Here is a 20405-nt window from a genome sequence, read left to right on the forward strand (position 1 = left end):
GGCCGGCCCAGAATGTGATGCAGCTTGGCTTGGATAGTGTGCTGCCTATCACCGCGAAGGTTGTGAGTCTAATCCTTGGTGTGGACATACCAAGGTACCATGACATTATTTGTCAGTGGATGTTGCAGAAGTTATGTAACGAGCGTGGCTCATATTTGTTAATTATAGACCCTTTTACAGTCTAGTCAGCACAAGTATGCGCGCGCATTCTTGAAACAGTAGCAGAGGAAGACAGACGAAATCGCCATTATTAAGCGTACGGACAGGACTGAGGACGTTTGCGGTGCCCATTTTATATCAGGTAAGTTATTTTGACTACCTGGTTTCACCGGAATGTCTGGTTGAAATGTAGCCCTTCTCAGTCCCGTTGTCGCATTCTGCTCGCTCATGCCAGACAACAGTCCTTTGCTGGTCCATTCACTTTGCCGTCAAAATAATCATCAATCCTAAGCATAAGTGTCTAATAATTTAACTCTGATAGAACGCATCTAAATAAGTTATTTATTGGTAGCGCCGAGGCTTCAAAACCCAGCATTTGTTAAAATAGACCCGTTTGCTTAGGTAAGTGAAGTTTCATGTTTATCTGACACTTGTAAATATGAGCGCCTCTCCTAACTAGGCGGACACTGATTTATTTTGACGACAAAGTGGATGGACCAGCAAAGGACTGTTGTCTGGCATGAGCGAGCGGAATGCGACAACGGGACTGAGAAGGGCTAGTTGAAATGTAGCGAGAGTGTGTGTTTGTGCGTGTCTTGAAATGTAGAGTAATATCTGAAGTAAACAGTAACCCATAGCCTGGCTGCACGCTAAGCTAAAGCTAAGTTCAGGAAATGAAGCCCAATGATAGCTAGCTAACGTTAGCTAGTGCTAGCTAACACCCTAGCTAGTGTTAGCTACCTAACTCAAGGCCCGATGAGTTGGAGATACTGTGCACGTTCTCTCAAAGTGCTTTAGCTAAGGTTAGCTACTACAAGCTAGCTAGTCCTTGTCACCAACACTTGCCTCACAATGTACGTAGCTAAACTATTCACACAGCAAGCAACGTCAGCTGACTGGGACTGTCTCTTGAGTAGAATAGCCAGTGTTGTGAAATACATTTAACAACTGGTCAGTTGATATGTTGCACAGCAATCGAGCAGGACAATATCATTAGGGCTAGGTTAGGTAGCTAGCAAAGTCAGCTTGCCCAGCTGGTATGGTTATAGGCTCATTCCTATGGGATAGCTTAGTAGTTTGTGATTTAGCAATGGGTTGACTAATCACTAGATCAATATTTTCAGTTGGTGATAGGACTACAACACCACCTGTGCTGTGGCACCAGGAATCTGCTATGACCACTGTTTTTATTCACTACCATATCATGTTATCTCCCTTCTGTTCTGTTGCAGCTTTGATGCTGGGCTGCCTGGTGTGGTTGAGGCCAGAGAACACCGTGATGCAACACCAGTCAGGTGACAGCTGCTGTGCAACGCTGATGTCCAGCCCCCCCAAAGATGGTCTTCAGGTGCAAGCCCCACCCGGACAGGACATGGCCAGACAGCAGTATCTGATCATGGATGGCTGAGACTGTGTCCATGATACAGGCAGTGCAATTACATAACATGTCAAGTATACTGTACAGTAGTATACAGTAGTGCAGAGTAAGTTCTCTATTGTATAGACAAGGTGTTCAATTGCTCAAGTGTTGTCAGGTGTTGATTCTGTCCTCCAGTCTGACTCCACCGACCAGGACCGGAGCCTGAGCCCGAGCCCAACCAGCTGGAAGCCATCTCCCACGTTGTGGGACGCCTTCTGTTCCACTTTGCAAAATAATTATTTTTCTTTTTCAGCACCACGTTGTTCTGAGTCTGTCTTCGGGTCCAGCGCCACAGTTGACCGTAACAGTCACCCCATCAACAGGCAGAGCGGCGCGCAACCCAAGAACAACCTCTCCCTGCAAAGGTCTGAATGAAGCGCCAGGGTATGAACAAGCTTAACCCCATCCCCCAGATCAGGACACTCACCCATATGTGACTCATGGGAAAAGGGCAACACCAACTCCAGCATTAAAGAACCGTATGCACCACATCTCTCAATATTCTAACGGAGACCTTCCTATCCTGACCAGCCAACGACACACATACCTCAATAATGAAACGAGAGTTGGCACCACCCGAGGGGCACACATCTGGCAACCCCCCCGTCAACAGGCAGAAACCGAGGGGTAGACAACAAAGTCAAAGTCTGTTTTATTTATATAGCACATGTTCATACAAGCAAATGTAGCACACAGTGCCTTACAGAATAAAAAAAAAACATAAGAAAAGTAAAATAAGAAAATGAAACAGGATTGAACATGAATGGTAAACGAGAAATAGAAACAATAAAAAATTTAAAATGAGAATAAAAGAATATTAACATTTAGTAAAACTGCATGATAAAAGCAAGATTAAGAAGGTATGTCTTAAGATCTCGCTTGAAAGTTCCCACAGTTTCAGCCATTCTTAGGTTTTCTGGGAGGGTAATCAAAAGGCTGGGGTCGTAAAAACTAAAGGCTGCCTCCCCATGTCTCTTGGTCCTGTCTCCAGGAACCATTAAAAGTTCAGTGCCAGAGGACCTCAGAGACCTACTTGGTGTACATCATAAAAGCGTGCCTGACATGTATTCAGGTGCATGACTATGGAGTGATTTGTAGACGAATAAAATAATCTTAAAATCTATTCTAAAACTGACAGGTAACCAGTGTAGTGATTGTAAGACTACACTGAGGGACAGGGGCTGCGAGACCAACAGCCTCCATCTTCCCATTCATACGCCCCCATTTAACCCTTAAAGGACAATGCTAGTTTTTGACAACCTATTTACGACATATTATAAGACGTTTGACTCACCGAGATCACTTTGGTGTAGTTCGGAGGCCTGTAGAAGAAATTTAAAATCCAGCGCGAGCCAGTATATCCATGTAATGGCGGTGGTCGGGGCACTTAGAATGCAGTTTCTAAAAATCTATTTGTCTATATGTGAAAACCACAACAGGCCTATGTTCTATGTAAGCACAACTAGCGATTCATCAAGACAGATTGATGAAAACAACCGTTTCGCGGCAGAAAATAGATTTTTAGAAACTGCATTCTAAGTGCCCCGACCACCGCCATTACATGGATATACTGGCTCGCGCTGGATTTTAAATTTCTTCTACATGCCTCCGAACTACACCAAAGTGATCTCGGTGAGTCAAACGTCTTATAATATGTCGTAAATAAGGTCCAGGTTGTCGGTTGTTTAAAAACGGACAATAAGCTTTCCAGTGACCTTTATGGCAGTAATTACAACCACCACTGGGAACAAATTTCCCATGTGAGCCACGATCAACTGGGTTTCCATTAGGCTCCCTACCAGGCCCAAACCTCCCACGTGAGCTACAATCCCCATCATATGAGTCATGCTCCAACTGAGACCCCTCGTCGCACTGGACCGGACCCCAGAGTCCGTCCCCCTATGAGGAAACTCCTCACAAGCACAGGGCTCACCAAAGCTGACTTCATGAGTCAGTACTTATTTATCAGCTAGAGCAGCCACCTACAAAAGTATATAAAAGTAGCAATACGACCAGGCCCCAAAACAGGAAACTACTCCAACACAATCAGGTTACACAACCCCTAAAAGTGGAAACATCTAATGCTGAACACCAGCGATTGAAGTGGGTCAACAGCTATTTACATTTTTACATGATTATTTATCAGGTACAAACACATTAATCTGCCACAGAGTAAATGTGTCAGTGCGAAACTCAACGTGACTTTGTTTGTCCCCCATCTTCTATGTGCTAAACCTTTGGTATTAAGCCTCAGGCACCAACTCATCAGCTTTTAAAACCACTTTCTTAACTTTAACAAACAGTACTGTAGGTGAGACCAGGATCTGCACCTAGAGCACAATAAGCCTTCTGGGCTTCCCCAGTCAGTACATATTGTAACAACAAATTCCGGTTAAAGCCAGACCAACCCCTAGACTCTGCCAGTTGTTCAAACAGTGAAAAAAATATGTCCGGATCCTGCTCATTAAACTTAGGTAACCGTCGCAAACTCTTACCAACATCAAAAGTGTATGGGGGTATAGATACAGGGGGAATTCATGATCTCCTCTCTCTCTCCCCTATTCCTTTTGGCTCAGTGCAGTTGTGTAACCACAGTAATTTGCATTCCTGTGAGTGACAGAGAAGAGAGGTTGGACTCCTGGAGCTGTTGGTGTGTGTGTGTGTGTGTGTGTGTGTGTGTGTCTGTGTGTGGGGGGAGGAAGTGTGTTCAGGGGGGAGTGAGAAAGGGGCAGGACACTGGTGGAGAATATAAGGAGACTCAATTGTCCTCTGCTCCCCACCACCTCCTCTCCTTCTCACACACACACACGCTGTGACCATGAGGACCACTCTGCTGAGGTGCTGCTCATTGTATGACACTGTGGTGTTGCGCTTGCAGGTCGTACCCCTAAGGTGAGCACAGCTGTTCAGCAGAGGTACAGGCAGTTCTGCCTGGATACTTGGATCCTCCCTGACAACATCGTCTTCCTGCCTAATAAAGGTATGACCGCACCCCATGAACATTGACATACAGACACAACGTTGTAAACATGCACATGAAACACTGAATCTAAACCCCAAACTACAACTCCTATATGATTTTCTCATATTATATGGCTGACATAGATACAGTATTTTGTGTTGGCATGCTTATTGGATTTCAGTTATGAATCTGGTCCTCTCTAATCACCTCATGTTTGTGTTTACAGGTGAATGTCCAGAGGTATAAGGGGGAGTCTCTACACTCAACTTTGACCACATTGGCCTTTGCTCACACCTGTCTGCAACTAAACTACATAAGAGCTAAAGCTAGTACACACCAGATACAGGGACCAGCAAGCACAGCCTACCCCATATAAAAGTGCAGTTTAGGAGTAGCTAGGGGTAGTTTTGGGACTAGACCTCGGTCCTATCCCCCTCATCCCCTGACAACCAAATGTTGCTGTGCACCACTTGCTTTTTTAACTGGTGGTTCTACTGTTGTGATTTGCTTTATTTAAATAAAATTGTGTAAAAAATCTCCAGCCTTCAGAGATCTTATTGTGATCTTTCTAAAGGGCATCATAATAGTGTTTTGTGATAGTTTGCCCTTGTAGAGGATTTTTAACTGATCTAAAGTCAAAAAGGATTTGCCAAGATTCGCTCAAAGAGGTCAAGTTGAAACCCACCAATTCATTGTGACTAGGGTTATGGCTTTGTATTCCTCTTTAAACTTAGGTAACCATCGCAAACTCTTACCAACATCAAAAGAGTCGGGCAGAACCACAGAAGAAACAGGACCAGGTAACGCAGCCTCACCGCTAAGTTTACCATCTCTAATTCAACCTCAGAGCAACACTGTGCATGCGCAATGGACTCCCCCGCAATCAGAGGTGATGTCATAACCACAGGAGGTGGGGGAACATCCATCCACACGCGCCCACTATCCAGATCATTCCCTAAAATCACGGTCACCCCATCAGCGGGCAGCGCTGCACGCCCCCCAAGAACAACCTCTCCCTGAACAGGTCTGAATGAAGCGCCAGGGTATGAACAAGCACTCACAAGGTTCTTAACCCCATCCCCCAGATCAGGACACTCACCCATATGTGACTCATGGGAAAATCAGAGTGCAGGGAGGGGAGTCGGAGGAGGAGATAGAACACCGTCAATGATGGTCGGAGGTCTGTCTCATCTTACCAAAGGTAGCCCGTCCCACTCGAGGGGGGCGGGGCTGACAATGCTTTTAGATGAGGACAGAAATGACGAGAGGTTAAAGTAGGAGCCCGAGTTTTTTCGCCCCCTCCTCACAAGCTCAGGAGACTGAGGAGGGATCGTACTGTAGATGTAACACTCCCACCAGCTGTTTCGAACTGGCGCCCCCTACGACCGGGGGGTGTTACTGTCAGTGCAGATGACAATCTAGAATGCTGGTCGGCTAGTGTAAAATATCCATGCGATGTAGGTGATGTGAACATGGCTCAGGCCAGTCACCCGTTGGTCGGTGACACTCTAACTAAAGCAATCACCACCAAGGTCGAGAGAGTAGAGGAGAAAGCCAGAGCTCCACAGATCCCATTCAGAGCTAGGGATGACAAACGAGAACGCTGTCATCTTTGTGGGAGCAGAAGCTCAGAGAACAGCTTTCACCCTCACACGGCTCCCCCATTATTCAGAAGCTGATGCCGCTCCGTGGCCAAGGCCGCTCTGTTACAAAAGCCAGAAGGCCTGGGTGTAACAACCACCTTGAACGGAAGCCAAAACATGTCGAGTTCCTCCTCGATGCGAGGGGGGGGGTGGCCACCGTCACTCCTCATCGCTGTCTGAAGGGAACCGACACCATGGTGAGAGAGCAAGGCATGCATGCATTGGTGATGGGGAAAGCCTATTTTTGGGTGAGAAAAACCAGGCCATTCCTGCGGGAATTGTGATCTGTGTCTCTCACGACCTCTGTGTGTGTGGGACCGGTAGGATTACCCCTACTGGGCCTTGATGTGTTAACAAATAGATTCATCCCCTCAGTTCCCACAAGGGAAAGTTAAATGGAGTTGGTTAAACAAACCTGACTTGGCAGAGTTTCCAATCTGGGCAAAAGACAGAAGTGATAGAAGGTTTCTGAAGAAACTCACAGGGCCTCCAAAAGCCCAGCGTGGCCTGTGTTGAAACCTTCAGGTGAATGGCGCCTCAGTGTGAACTACAGAGTGTCCAATGAGTATGGGGATAAGATAGAGCCCCTGGTGGAGACCGGTCCACCATTTTCAGTGCCTTGAAACCTGAACACCAATGGGTTTCAGTCATCAACATGACACAAGGCTTAGCGTCCCTCTTGCAGAAGAGGTGCAACCAGGGACAGCTTTTAATATTGATGGAGATCAATATAAGTTCACTTGAACGCCAATTGGGTTTACACAGCTTCCCAAACACCTATCATCAGGTGTTGCGTAATCACCTACGCGAAATGTCTCCCATCACTTTCCACTTAAAGGGTAAGACTGCAAACATGTAGTCAGTCGGTATGCACATGGCATGACTTTGGAGAACTTTGGAAACAGAGAGGTTTCCCGTCAGCATTTAGGGACGCCCATTAAGAAGGGAGAGTTGGTTAGGGAGCTCATGGAGGCATCAGCCTTCCAAAAGGTGACAATGATTAAGGTCAAAGGACACTCTCATGGAGTTTGAGTCAAGGTAACACTCTGGTTGACCAAGCAGCAGAACAGACAGCTTGTGACAGAGATACCATACAAGCACATTTGTCCTCAGCCCAACCTGCACCCCCGTATCAGATTGATACTGTCACTGACCACAAGGTGATGCAGGCAGAGACTGAGAGGGGGGGAGGTGTGGACATGGATGGAGAATGGGGCAGAAATGGACTCAGACGAGTGTGGCGACAAGGTCAGAAATTGGTTGCACCACAACGGTTGCTCCCTTATCTGGCAACACAGATTCACTTCACTATTCTTATCATCCTCAGAGTAGTGGACTCAGACTGAAAGAATGAACCGTGTCATCAAGGGGAGACTCACAAAGTCATCAGGAGGGATTGATTTGGCCCGACGCTTTGAGTCTCGTGCTTTGCTCCATTCGAGCAACACAATCAGGAGATGGGCCTTAGCCCTTTCGAGGTCATCTGTGGCAGGCAGATGTTCATCTCACTAGTGAGGTGTTGAGTGGTTACTGTGAGTAATTGAGCATGGCTGTGGCCAGGGCCCACAAACAGGTGCTGGCAGTATGGAGCGAGATCCCCAAGGGGGGGACAGGCTCTAATCCCAGGCCAGTACGTAATGATAAAGGAGTTTTCAAAGAAGAGAAATTAGATGCGAAGTGGGAGGAGCCTTATCAGATCTGGCTCATCACCCACACAGCAGTTAAGGTAGTAGGGAAACCCAACTGGAGCCAAGCTAGTCAATGCAAGGTGGTAGCACCACCAGACACAGATTAGACTGAGTACACCTCAAAGCAAACACACCCTCGTTGAATTGGATAAATTGCAGAGCCAACCACTCCAGACTAAAAAACATCATGGTAGAATAGCGTTCAGGCTTAGCACCCCAAAACTAGGGACAGTCGTGGCAGCTGTTGTTCGAGCAGAGTCCTTGAGCTAAAGAACCATCCGTCTAGCGGTGGGGGTCGACTCGGGATAAAGACGACAATTTAGAGAATTACGACGTAATGCTCTATACCTGTGCCCACTGCTCGGATGACTGTAGCGCTGCTAAAGGGACAGGAGAATGGGTGTTAAGACCGCAGGCAGGCTTAAAACGGACCTTCCCGGAAGGTCACAATCTGGAGTAGGGGGGGGCTCTTCTAGAAATAGGATAATGAAACAATAAGGATTTTGTGAAACCATAATCTCTAGATCTGGTCTGAGTGAGAGAGAGTGAGAGATATGCTATTACAATCAGTCGTGGAATGAATGATACTGTCGCAGTTTTCTTGTGTTTTTCTGTGCTAACAGGTGGAGTTGGAGAGAAGGACTTCCGGGTTGACTTGGGACACGGTGGCCACGTGTGCTGGAGTTCAGCAGGGAGGACTACACTACTCCAGGTGGAGACGTCGACAGACCAAGACGGGACATTTGAACTTTCACACCACACAATAACCACATCTTCCATTCACAGCTTGCTGGTCAGGGACAGGACGTGGAGGGTGTAGGTTATTGTCATTCTGTGAATAAAAACTCCAGGTTGCACTTGAGATATACTCATTAAAACGGAGACAGGGGTATTGGGACGTGTATTTTGTTAAAAAGGTCATTTATTTCTGGGTCGGGGGCACTAGGATCTGGAGTAATTTTCCTTTCACAGCAGAGATACACACAGCAATTAAAGAACGTCTCTCAGGGAGAAGACACGTCGATTCGAACTCACAGACTAGATTTGGGTGGTTTCAAGTTGCTATCATGAAGGGTTTGTGTCTTATCATCCTGTGGCTTTCCATGGTTAGACCAACACCGTCAGCCGTGGAAAACCTTGCTTTGAAATTGGGCTTAGGAGGTAGCTACGTCAGTGAAGAATGTGTCATTATGTTTGTGTGTATGCAGATCCCAGACTCCCAAGCGAGCGGAGTGCCTCAAATGGCACACCCCTTTAACTCTACTTTAAAGGAAAATGCTTGTTTTTGACAACCTGGACCTTATTTACGACATATTATAAGAAGTTTGACTCACCGAGATCACTTTTGTGTTGTTCGGAGGCCTGTAGAAGAAATTTAAAATCCAGCGCGAGCCAGTATATCCATGTAATGGCGGCGGACGGGGCAACGGGAATGCAGTTTCTCAAAATCCATTTTCGGCCGCTAAACGGTTGTTTTCATCAATCAGATTGGATGAATCGACAGTTGAGATTCCTCAACGCGAGGCATTGTTTCGGTTTTCAAATACGGGGTCTGTAGCCTCTGTAATATGATCTTTACACGCCTTTCCCCACTTGCTCCAGCACGCATGCGCACAGGCCAGCGCGCAGACTGGCTATTCTCCGGCTCACATTCTCTGCGCTACGATCGGATTGTTGATATTCTCGGCACCAACAACGATCGTAGCGCCTCCGAACAACACAAAAGTGATCTCGGTGAGTCAAACTTCTTATAATATGTCGTAAATAAGGTCCAGGTTGTCAAAAACGAGCATTTTCCTTTAATACTACGATACATCAACTGTTCCAGGGAAGTAGCAGACGCTGAATTAGAAAGAGGGATTGTTCAGATGATGGTTAGATTCCACTCTGGAGGGACCTACAGAGAACGTGGGGTTAGGACCGCAAAAGTGGGCTCAGATCAGTTCACCAGTTTATCTTCCGCAGAAAACCCAGGGCTGTTTTGTCTACAGAGAGAGAGAGGAGCAGGGAATGTGGGGCACAGCCAGTGTCTGCATACTAGGCTTTGTACTGCTCCGAAATGTGGTAGATGGAACTTGCGCACCCTAGGGGGGTCTACTGGGTTTGTGGGGAAACGGCCTAGACGGTCCTACCAAGGAACTGGACGGGTTCCTGTTTGTTTGGGGTTACCTTGCCAGGGGTGCATACCCATCAGGATTGCAGGACTCAGCGGTAGGAGGTTAAAGGGATAGTGGGAGAAAGACCGATTCAACATTCTGAAATCCGCCGTACTAGGAGAGAGACTAGGGCGGGGGTTGTGGATGGCATACTCACTCACATGGGGTCTAGAAAGATAGTTTGCTTTTCTTTTTCGCGCATAGCATGGGGGTCGAATTATTAGTGATGGACATTGAGAAACTTGCAGTGGCATTTGGGACGTTGTCCAACAGAACTGATGCTTAGGGTTTGATTAATGAGGAGATGTCTAGCATGCGGAAGGCAGTGTAAGAAATTAAGCCGGACATGCTGTTTCACCATTGTTGCAGAATCAGATTGAACAGATCAGAGCCATGACTAATTCGCTACACATAGGTGAGGTGTCTCATTTCACAGATCTGTTTGGTTGGTTGTAGGGCAATCCGCTCATATCTTTCTTACTGCAGCAGCTAGCGACACTTGTTTACAGATCTTGCTGTATCCTTAGCAGGGCATGTTCCGGAGGGAGGACACGTTTGCACGTCAGTAGACTGGAGATGAGATCCAGTGCCCACAGGTTTTCTGGAAGAATGGTCTAAGGGACATGTGAAGCTATTCTATATAGGGTGTACCTGTATGGATGTTAGGTTCATACATGAAGTAACCTAATAGATAGTTATTTTGTTTTCCTTTGAAATTGTAATCTTGCTAGGGGAAGCAACGATTGGGATATTATGTAACTGTTCATCTGTTTATCTTAAAGGAAAATGCTCGTTTTTGACAACCTGGACCTTATTTACGACATATTATAAGAAGTTTGACTCACCGAGATCACTTTGGTGTTGTTCGGAGGCCTGTAGAAGAAATGTAAAATCCAGCGCGAGCCAGTATATCCATGTAATGACGGCGATCGGGGCACCGAGAATGCAGTTTCTCAAAATCTATTTTCGGCCGCTAAACGGTTGTTTTCATCAATCAGATTGAATGAATCGACAGTTGAGATTCCTCAACGTTAGCCATTGTAGTGGTTTTCAAATACAGGGTCTTTAGCCTCTGTAATATGATCTTTACACGCCTCTCCCCCACTTGCTCCAGCACGCATGCGCACAGGCCAGCGCGCAGACTGGCTATTCTCCCTCACATTCTCTGCGCTACGATCGGATTGTTGCTGACGAATGACGACGACAATATTCTCGGCACCAACAACGATCGTAGCGCAGAGAATGTGAGCCGGAGAATAGCCAGTCTGCGCGCTGGCCTGTGCGCATGCGTGCTGGAGCAAGTGGGGGAGAGGCGTGTAAAGATCATATTACAGAGGCTAAAGACCCTGTATTTGAAAACCACTACAATGGCTAACGTTGAGGAATCTCAACTGTCGATTCATTCAATCTGATTGATGAAAACAACCGTTTAGCGGCCGAAAATAGATTTTGAGAAACTGCATTCCCGTTGCCCCGTCCGACGCGATTACATGGATATACTGGCTCGCGCTGGATTTTAAATTTCTTCTACAGGCCTCCGAACAACACCAAAGTGATCTCGGTGAGTCAAACTTCTTATAATATGTCGTAAATAAGGTCCAGGTTGTCAAAAACGAGCATTTTCCTTTAAGCACGCTTTTCTATTCAGTTATTCTTTTTCTTTCTGCATAATGGCTGTTCAGGTTTAGGTTTTGGAAGTCAACATTTCTCTTGATCATTATGATTCTGCGTGTTCACGTATAATCTTAGGAGGGATTGTGAATATTGTTGATTTTCAGAGAAATGCCTTTTAATATGATCCTGTTAGCTATTTCCTAATTATGATGATTGACCTCTGAGTATGGCTGTCGGCTTGAGTTTTCGGAACGGTGTCCCTCTTCCATAGACTTATGAGATAAAGACATTCCATGGCTGGTACACTCTGGGCCAAACACCATTGTTGTGGTTAGAGATAAAGGCCTGGGCGCCGAGGCAGCGTAGGTTAATGGGACAAAACAAGGCCACAGAAGAGACCAGAGACAGTCTTATCGGAGAAGAGACGAGGGAGGGGGGACACTCAAACCACATAAGAACGTTGCAACGAGACCAATGCTTTGATTTGGGTCCAGACAGCATACAGAGAGGTCAACTGTACATTAGGCATGCCATCGTCTTTTGTATGTAAAACCTTCTGGAATAAACCGCTTTTGCTGAGGCTCAAATCCCGTGTTGGAGAGATTCATTTGGAATACACCTGAAAAGGAGACACTGGACTGTGTGGTATTGTGTGAGATTGGGGCCGTCTTTTATTGGAAACGAAAAACACAACGCAGAGCTGAAATAAGGACAATAATAAAAGACAACGAGATTCATCAGCAGCCACCTACATCGCAGTTGTCACCTTGCGCTCACTTATAAAAGTAGCAATACGACCAGGCACCAAAACAGGAAACTACTCCAACACAATCAGGTTACACAACCCCTAAAAGTGGAAACATCTAATGCTGAACACCAGCGATTGAAGTGGGTCAACAGCTATTTATATTTTTACATGATTATTTATCAGGTACAAAGACATTAATCTGCCACAGGGTAAATGTGTCAGTGCGAAACTCAACGTGACTTTGTTTGTCCCCCATCTTCTATGTGCTAAACCTTTGGTATTAAGCCTCAGGCACCAACTCATCAGCTTTTAAAACCACTTTCTTAACTTTAATATACAGTACTGTAGGTGCGAGAGACCAGGATCTGCACCTAGAGCACAATAAGCCTTCTGGGCTTCCCCAGTCAGTACATATTGTAACAACAAATTCCGGTTAAAGTCAGACCAACCCCTAGACTCTGCCAGTTGTTCAAACAGTGAAAAAAATATGTCCGGGTCCTGCTCATTAAACTTATGTAACCATCGCAAACTCTTACCAACATCAAAAGAGTTGGGCAGAACCACAGAAGAAACAGGACCAGGTAACGCAGCTTCACCGCTTTTTTACCAAGTTTACCATCTCTAATTCAACCTCAGAGCAACACTGTGCATGCGCAATGGACTCCCCCGCAATCAGAGGTGATGTCATAACCACAGGAGGTGGGGGAACATCCATCCACACGTGCCCACCAGCCAGATCATTCCCTAAAATCACGGTCACCCCATCAGCGGGCAGCGCTGCACGCCCCCCAAGAACAACCTCTCCCTGAACAGGTCTGAATGAAGCGCCAGGGTATGAACAAGCACTCACAAGGTACTTAACCCCATACCCCAGATCAGGACACTCACCCATATGTGACTCATGGGAAAAGGGCAACACCAACTCCAGCATTAAAGAACCGTATGCACCACATCTCTCAATATTCTAACGGAGACCTTCCTATCCTGAACAGCCAACGACACACATACCTCAATAATGAAACGAGAGTTGGCACCACCCGAGGGGCACACATCTGGCAACCCCCCCGTCAACAGGCAGAAACCGAGGGGTAGACAACAAAGTCAAAGTCTGTTTTATTTATATAGCACATGTTCATACAAGCAAATGTAGCACACAGTGCCTTACAGAATAAATAAAAACATAAGAAATGTAAAATAAGAAAATAAAACAGGATTGAACATATATGGTAAAAGAGAAATAGAAAATAAGAAACAATAACAAATTGAAAATGAGAATACAAGTATATTAAAATTGAAAAACTAAAGGCTGGACAGTTAAAAGTTCAGTGCCAGAGGACCTCAGAGACCTACTTGGTGTACATCGTAAAAGCATGCTTGACATGTATTCAGGTGCATGACTATGGAGTGATTTGTAAACTAATAAAATAATTTTAAAATCTATTCTAAAATGGACAGGTAACCAGTGTACTGATTGTAAGACTACACTGGTAACTGTAAGACTACACTAGTAGACACAACAGGGACAGGTTCTGCGAGACTAACAGCCTCCACCTTTCCACTCATACACCCCCATTTACCCCTTAAAAAAACGGACACTAAGCTTTCCAGTGACCTTTATGGCAGTAATTACAACCACCACTGGGAACAAATCTCCCAAGTGAGCCACGATCATCTGGGCTTGCATTGCGTTGGTCCCAGGAGATGGTTGTGCCCAGGAAGTGGAAGGAATTGACAGTGGACACTGGGGTGTCATTCAGTGTGATGGGGGGAGGGGGGCTGGTTTCTTCCTGAAGTCCACGATCATCTCCACCGTCTTGAGAGCGTTGAGCTCCAGTTTGTTTTGGCCACACCAGGACAGCAGCTGGTTGGATCTCCCACCTGTAGGCAGACTCGTCTCCCATAGAGATGAGTCTGATGAGGGTGGTGTCATCTGCAAACTTCAGGAGCTTGACAGACTCATGGCTGGAGGTGCAGCTGTTGGTTTACAGGAAGAAGAGCAGGGGGGAAAGAACGCAGCCCTCGGGGGAGCTGGTGCTGATGGACCTGGAGTCGGAGTAAGTAAGTAAGTAAGTAAGTAAGTAAGTAAGTAAGTAACTAACTAAGTAAACCTTTATTTATATAGTGCACTTCACAGCATGAGTGCACATAATGCTTCACAGTGGATACATTAAAATACAAATCACACAAACAAAATACAGATATAAAATACAAATACACATTACACATATAAAATACAGGCAGCTCCTACTACAACATAAAAACTACAACAGCAAAGAAAAAATCAGCAGGTGAGCTACAGATGGCGAAATGCCTAAAGTTAAAGTCAGTTAAAGTCCCACTGATTTATCACACACCTGAGTGCGTGAAATTTGTTCTCCGCATTTGACCCATCCCCTGGGGGAGCGGTGAGCAGCAGCGGTGCCGCGCTCGGGAATCATTTGGTGATCTAACCCCCCAATTCCAACCCTTGATGCTGAGTGACAAGCAGGGAGGCAATGGATCCCATTTTTATAGTCTCTGGTATGACCCGGCCGGGGATTGAACCCACAACCTCCCAGTCTCTGGGCGGACACTCTACCACTAGGCCACAGAGCTGTTTGGCCTGACTGAAAAGGTGAGTCTTCAACTGACTCTTAAAAGAGTTCTCAGATGTCAAGGCTCTCAAGTCCTGGTGGAGTGCATTCCAGAGCCTAGGGCCCACTGCCCCAAAGGTTCGGTAACCCTTAGTCTTTAGCTTGGTCCGAAGCACCACCAACGGACTGGCTTGACGAGTATAGGTGGATGAGGTCGCAGATGTAGGCGGGGGCTTGACCATGGAGGGCTCTGTAGGTGAACACCAGGACCTTGAACTGGATCCTGAGGTGCACTGGGAGCCAATGTAGGGAGGCAAGGATGGGGGTGATATGGCATGACGTCTTTGACCTGGTGAGCAACTAGAGTGTAGGACTAACTCTAGCAATTTCTCAGAAATATATATTGCAACATATCGTCAGCCCTGCCCTTGCAGTCAGTTCTGAAAACATTATAACCAGAAATATGAATAACACTGTCAGTGATGGACGGTTTTAACCAGGTTTCAGAAACTACAACATCGGGTTTGCAATTAAAATCCAGGTCTTGAAAATATCTAGTTTAGGTACTAGACTTCTAGCATTAACATGAAGAAAATCCAGACCATGCCTACAGCTAAACTCGCTGGGAGTTGACATCTGATGCAAGGTACTATATGGGTGAGTAATTCAGGACCAGGGTTACTGTTACCATTGCCAGAGACTAGGAGCAGTAACAATATTAACAGCCTTGAAAATGATTTTTTCAACATACTGTATACACCTCTACACATCAGACTTCAGATACAGCTCAGAGACATGCCAGTTGTGCAAGTATTTAGGAGTGCACCTGGACAACAGGCTGGAATGGGCCAGAAACACCAAGGCCATATACAAAAAGGGACAGAGCTGACTTTACTTCCTGAGGAGGTGTAGGTCCTTCGATATATGTAGAACCAAGCTGAACATGATATATACTATTCTGTTGTAGTGAGTGCCATCTACACCTGACTACCTATGTTAAATGCAATAATTATGAATCGCTTATATAAGAGGGATATATATAATAGGGACAAAGAGAAGTAAACACCCAGCTCATGGGGGTATAGATACAGGGGGAATTCATGATCTCCTCTCTCTCTCCCCTATTCCTTTTGGCTCAGTGCAGTTGTGTCATCATCATCATCACCATCATGTACTGAGTCCAACCACAGTAATTGCATTCCTGTAAGTGACAGAGAAGAGAGGTTGGACTCCTGGAGCTGTTGGTGTGTGTGTGTGTGTGTGTGTGTGTCTGTCTGTGTGTGTGGGGAGGAAGTGTGTTCAGGGGGGAGTGAGAAAGGGGCAGGACACTGGTGGAGAATATAAGGAGACTCAATTGTCCTCTGCTCCCCATCACCTCCTCTCCTTCTCACACACACATTCTCCAAAGAGCACATACACGCACACACACACGCTGTGACCATGAGGACCACTCTGCTGAGGGCGCTGGCAGCTCTACTGTGTCTGCAGGCCGTCTGCGCTGATCTCATGCCCGTGAAAGGCTACAACCTGAAGGCGGTAAGAGAAAAATGTGAGAGGGTTTACTAGGGCGTGATCGTGTTAACATATTCAGATCCATGTTCAGAACCTCTCTTCTTGATCTTAAATTAGTTTTAAATGCGGGAAAAAAATTATTCATGACATTCTCCAGGGCTCGATTGCAGTCAGTGGGTCAGGATCACCTATTCACATTAAAGTGAGCAGACATAGAAAAGATCTAATCCTATAAGTACCTAGGGATTTGGTTGGATGAAAAGGTTTCCTTTAAAGTGCATATCGAAAATCTAGCAAAGAAATCTCCAAGAAGCTTGGATTCTTCTTTCGGAACAATGTTTCTCCCTTGAGGCCAGAAAGAGACTTGTGCAAGCAACTTTCCTGTCTGTACTTATCCATGTTTAAAAGGTTTGACTGTATCTACCATGCTTCCCTGTGTTTCATTCCAAACGTTAAGTGGCTCACATACCACTATGTACTATACTGTACCAAATGGTAGGATGGTCCTCTATCTTAGGAGGACACTACACATGTATGCATTTATATATAAGGCCATTCTTGGTAAGCTTCCCCTACATCTTGGCAGCCTACTCTGCATGACCTCTAGTAGCTACCCAACCTGGTCCACTAAATGGCTACTTTTAAAAAGAGTAGTAACTGAACTTGGAAAGACAACTTTCTCTTATTTTGCACCTCAGGCATAGAATGAACTACAAGACCTTCCACTGGTCTCACCTGGTGATTTCAAATCCATGTTACAGAACTCTTTGCAAGAAGAGTGCAAATAAGTTTAAATAAGAAAATAAGTTTCTTATAGAGCAGTCAATGCTCAATCCCTTTTATCATCATGCATGCTTTTTATTTTTATTTCTCCTATATTGTTGTAATGCATTTGTGATGTATTCTGTTGTGATGTAATGTATATTTTATCTGCTGCTGCCATTTTGGCCAGGTCTCCCTTGTAAAAGAGATCTCCCCATCTCAAGGGGACTTCCCGGTAAAATAATGGTTAAAGCAATACATCGCGATATTTGGACCTTTACAAACATGTCTGGTGCTAATTCTCCAATTATATTTACTAAAAGTAAGCTGAATCATCAACAGTCTACTCAGAAAGATAATACATTAACATTTATTACCTTTTAAAACTTGCGCCCCCGGGACGCAGCATTCAGTCGAAGTGTGCATGCGCAACGTTGTGCTTAAACAACACAGTAGTAGCCAACTATTCCGGCGTCTATGGATATCATGCGTTTCTTTAGCTCAATTATATCATGGCAGAGGTGAGAAAACCGAAGCGAAATATCACGGAGGAAGACAGAAAAACAAAAAGACAATCTGATAACTTTACGACAGTACGACAGTGCACTTACTTGCAGAGCCTGTGGGGGCGCAGTTCAGAGAAAACTGGAGAAAACGCTATGTATTACTTTAAATAAATAAAATAAATAAAAGATGATACAATTGAAAACTTAAGGCAATGAAAAGAGTATTAGAGAAAATTTGTTATGTTTTTTGTTTTGATAAAAAAAAAGTGATGGATTGTGTGTTTGTGTCTATGTCACTGTTTGTGCAATGTAAAAAAAGAGGAAACATGAATAGTTTTTTTTGTAATCTCAAACCATTCTTTTTCTCTCTCTCTCTTCTCTCCCCCTCTCTCAGGCGGCTGGTAAGTGGTACAAGATTGCCATTGCCACCAATGGTCACTGGTTGGTGGACCACAAGGCAGGGTTGAAGATGGGCACTTTGAGTGACGCCCCAACTGCTGGAGGAGATGTGGTCGTATCCTATGCCACCTTGAAGTAGGTGTATGAAGTGTGTGGGCACGTGTGTGTACTGTGCCAATGTAATAGTGTGATGGCTTGGGACAGTTTCTGATATTCTCTCTCTCTCTCTCACAGTGCTGATGGTACCTGCAAGAGAACGACTATCAAGATCGAAAAGACCGACACCCCAGGACGCTGGACCTTCCGCTCCCCGCGTGAGTATACACACACACACACACACACACACACACACACACACACACAAACACACAACTCCATACTCTTTACTTGCCTCCAAACTCTTCCACCATTAGACTGGAGCTTCGAAATGCGCGTGGTGGATGTGCAGTACGATGACTTTGCTGTGGTCTACAACCTCATAACCCACAATGGAGTGACTTTAATCGACTTCGCACTCTTCAGTAAGTCCATCTGCTGTTGGTTAGAACTACACTGTAAGCTACATAGATTTGTGACTTGTTGACTTCACCGTGGTTGCGGTCATTGCATGTCATTGCATTGTATGACACTGTGGTGTTGCGCTTGCAGGTCGTACCCCTAAGGTGAGCACAGCTGTTAAGAAGAGGTACAGGCAGTTCTGCCTGGATACTGGGATCCTCCCTGACAACATCGTCTTCCTGCCTAATAAAGGTATGACCGCACCCCATGAACTGATTTACAGCCACAACGTTGTATACATGCACATGAAACACTGAATCGAAACCCCAAACTACAACTCCTATATGATTTTCTCATATTATATGGCTGACATAGATACAGTATTTTGTGTTGGCATGCTTATTGGATTTCAGTTATGAATCTGGTCCTCTCTAATCTCCTCATGTTTGTGTTTACAGGTGAATGTCCAGATGTTTAAGGGGGAGTCTCTACACTCAACTTTGACACATTGGCCTTTGCTCACACCTGTCTGCAACTAAACTACATAAGAGCTAAAGCTAGTACACACCAGATACAGGGACCAGCAAGCACAGCCTACCCCATATAAAAGTGCAGTTTAGGAGTAGCTAGGGGTAGTTTTGGGACTAGACCTCGGTCCTATCCCCCTCATCCCCTGACAACCAAATTATAAAAATAAAATTTTAACTGGTGGTTCTACTGTTGTGATTTGCTTTATTGAAATAAAACTGTAAAAATCTCCAGCCTTCAGAGATCTTATTGTGATCTTTATAAAGGGCATCATAATAGTGTTTTGTGATAGTTTGCCCTCTACTGGTGGGTGGAACATGAGGAAAAACAACTGCATTCTAAGGCCGCATTTACACTGCACTTTTTAAAGTGACCCATATCAGATACCTGTGCTTACACGTACATACTTGCTTAACATTTGAAACAACCCGCATGTGTACACGAGGGTTTCATTACCTTGGTTACCTAACAACCAGCCGGCTCTTTGCTGGACAGAGACGTGATATTTTGTAAATAACTGGAATTAACTTTATTCACATACATGGAAATGAGTTGATGTTGTGTAGGCATAAAGATGAAATGATAAACTGTCATTCAGCAATTCCACTATAATTAGCCTACTGGTAATAGATCTTCACACTGGCCTGTGAGCCCCCCGAGCTCGGCGGGTTAGCCGCGAACTTCATGCCGCAACGAGAGATCCCATCTCTGAGTGCACAGCTGTTCAACTCGCCTGTTACCAACAAGGAGCTATTTCGCCTGGCTGCCCATCGCGTTGGTGTGAACAGAATGAATACCACCTACTAGCAAACAAGACCTAACAAAAAAAAAAAAAACAGAACCTCAGCAAACAGCCCGAAGTGAAGTTAGACTCTCGGTCGCTCTGAACCACTCTGGGGATGCCAAAGATGGACATGAACTGCGTCAAATCTTTCACCACCAACTTCGTGGTGATGTTGCGAAGAGGATACGCAGTAGGGTAACGGGTGGCCTGACACATCATGGTGAACAAGTTAATACTACCTGCTTTCGACCAAGGCAAAGGTCCCACACAGTCAATGATCAGATGATCAAAAGGTTTCTCTGTAACTTGAATATGGTGCAAAGGAGCAGGCTTGATAGTCTGGTTGGGTTTACCAGTCTGCTGACATGTATGACAGGTTCGGATAGACTCGGCTATATCTCTTTTCAGACGCGGGCAATAGAAATTACGTAAGACCCTGTCATATGTCTTCCT

At 45.3% G+C, this 20405-nt stretch overlaps 1 protein-coding gene across 1 annotated transcript; it reads left to right on the forward strand.

Annotated features, from left to right (window-relative positions):
* Positions 1 to 16403: 16403 nt before the first annotated feature.
* Positions 16404 to 19118, forward strand: LOC311323768 (lipocalin-like; the record flags this gene model as incomplete). The annotated part of the gene is made up of 6 exons (XM_084456067.1): positions 16404 to 16499; positions 18138 to 18277; positions 18377 to 18456; positions 18556 to 18663; positions 18791 to 18892; positions 19099 to 19118. 6 exons carry the CDS (start codon positions 16404 to 16406, stop codon positions 19116 to 19118), a joined length of 546 nt encoding a protein of 181 aa, XP_084312193.1.
* Between the last annotated feature and the right edge of the window lie 1287 nt (positions 19119 to 20405).

Source organism: Borostomias antarcticus (assembly GCF_949987555.1).
Source record: "Borostomias antarcticus genome assembly, chromosome: 22".
Taxonomy (NCBI): Eukaryota; Metazoa; Chordata; class Actinopteri; order Stomiiformes; family Stomiidae; genus Borostomias; species Borostomias antarcticus.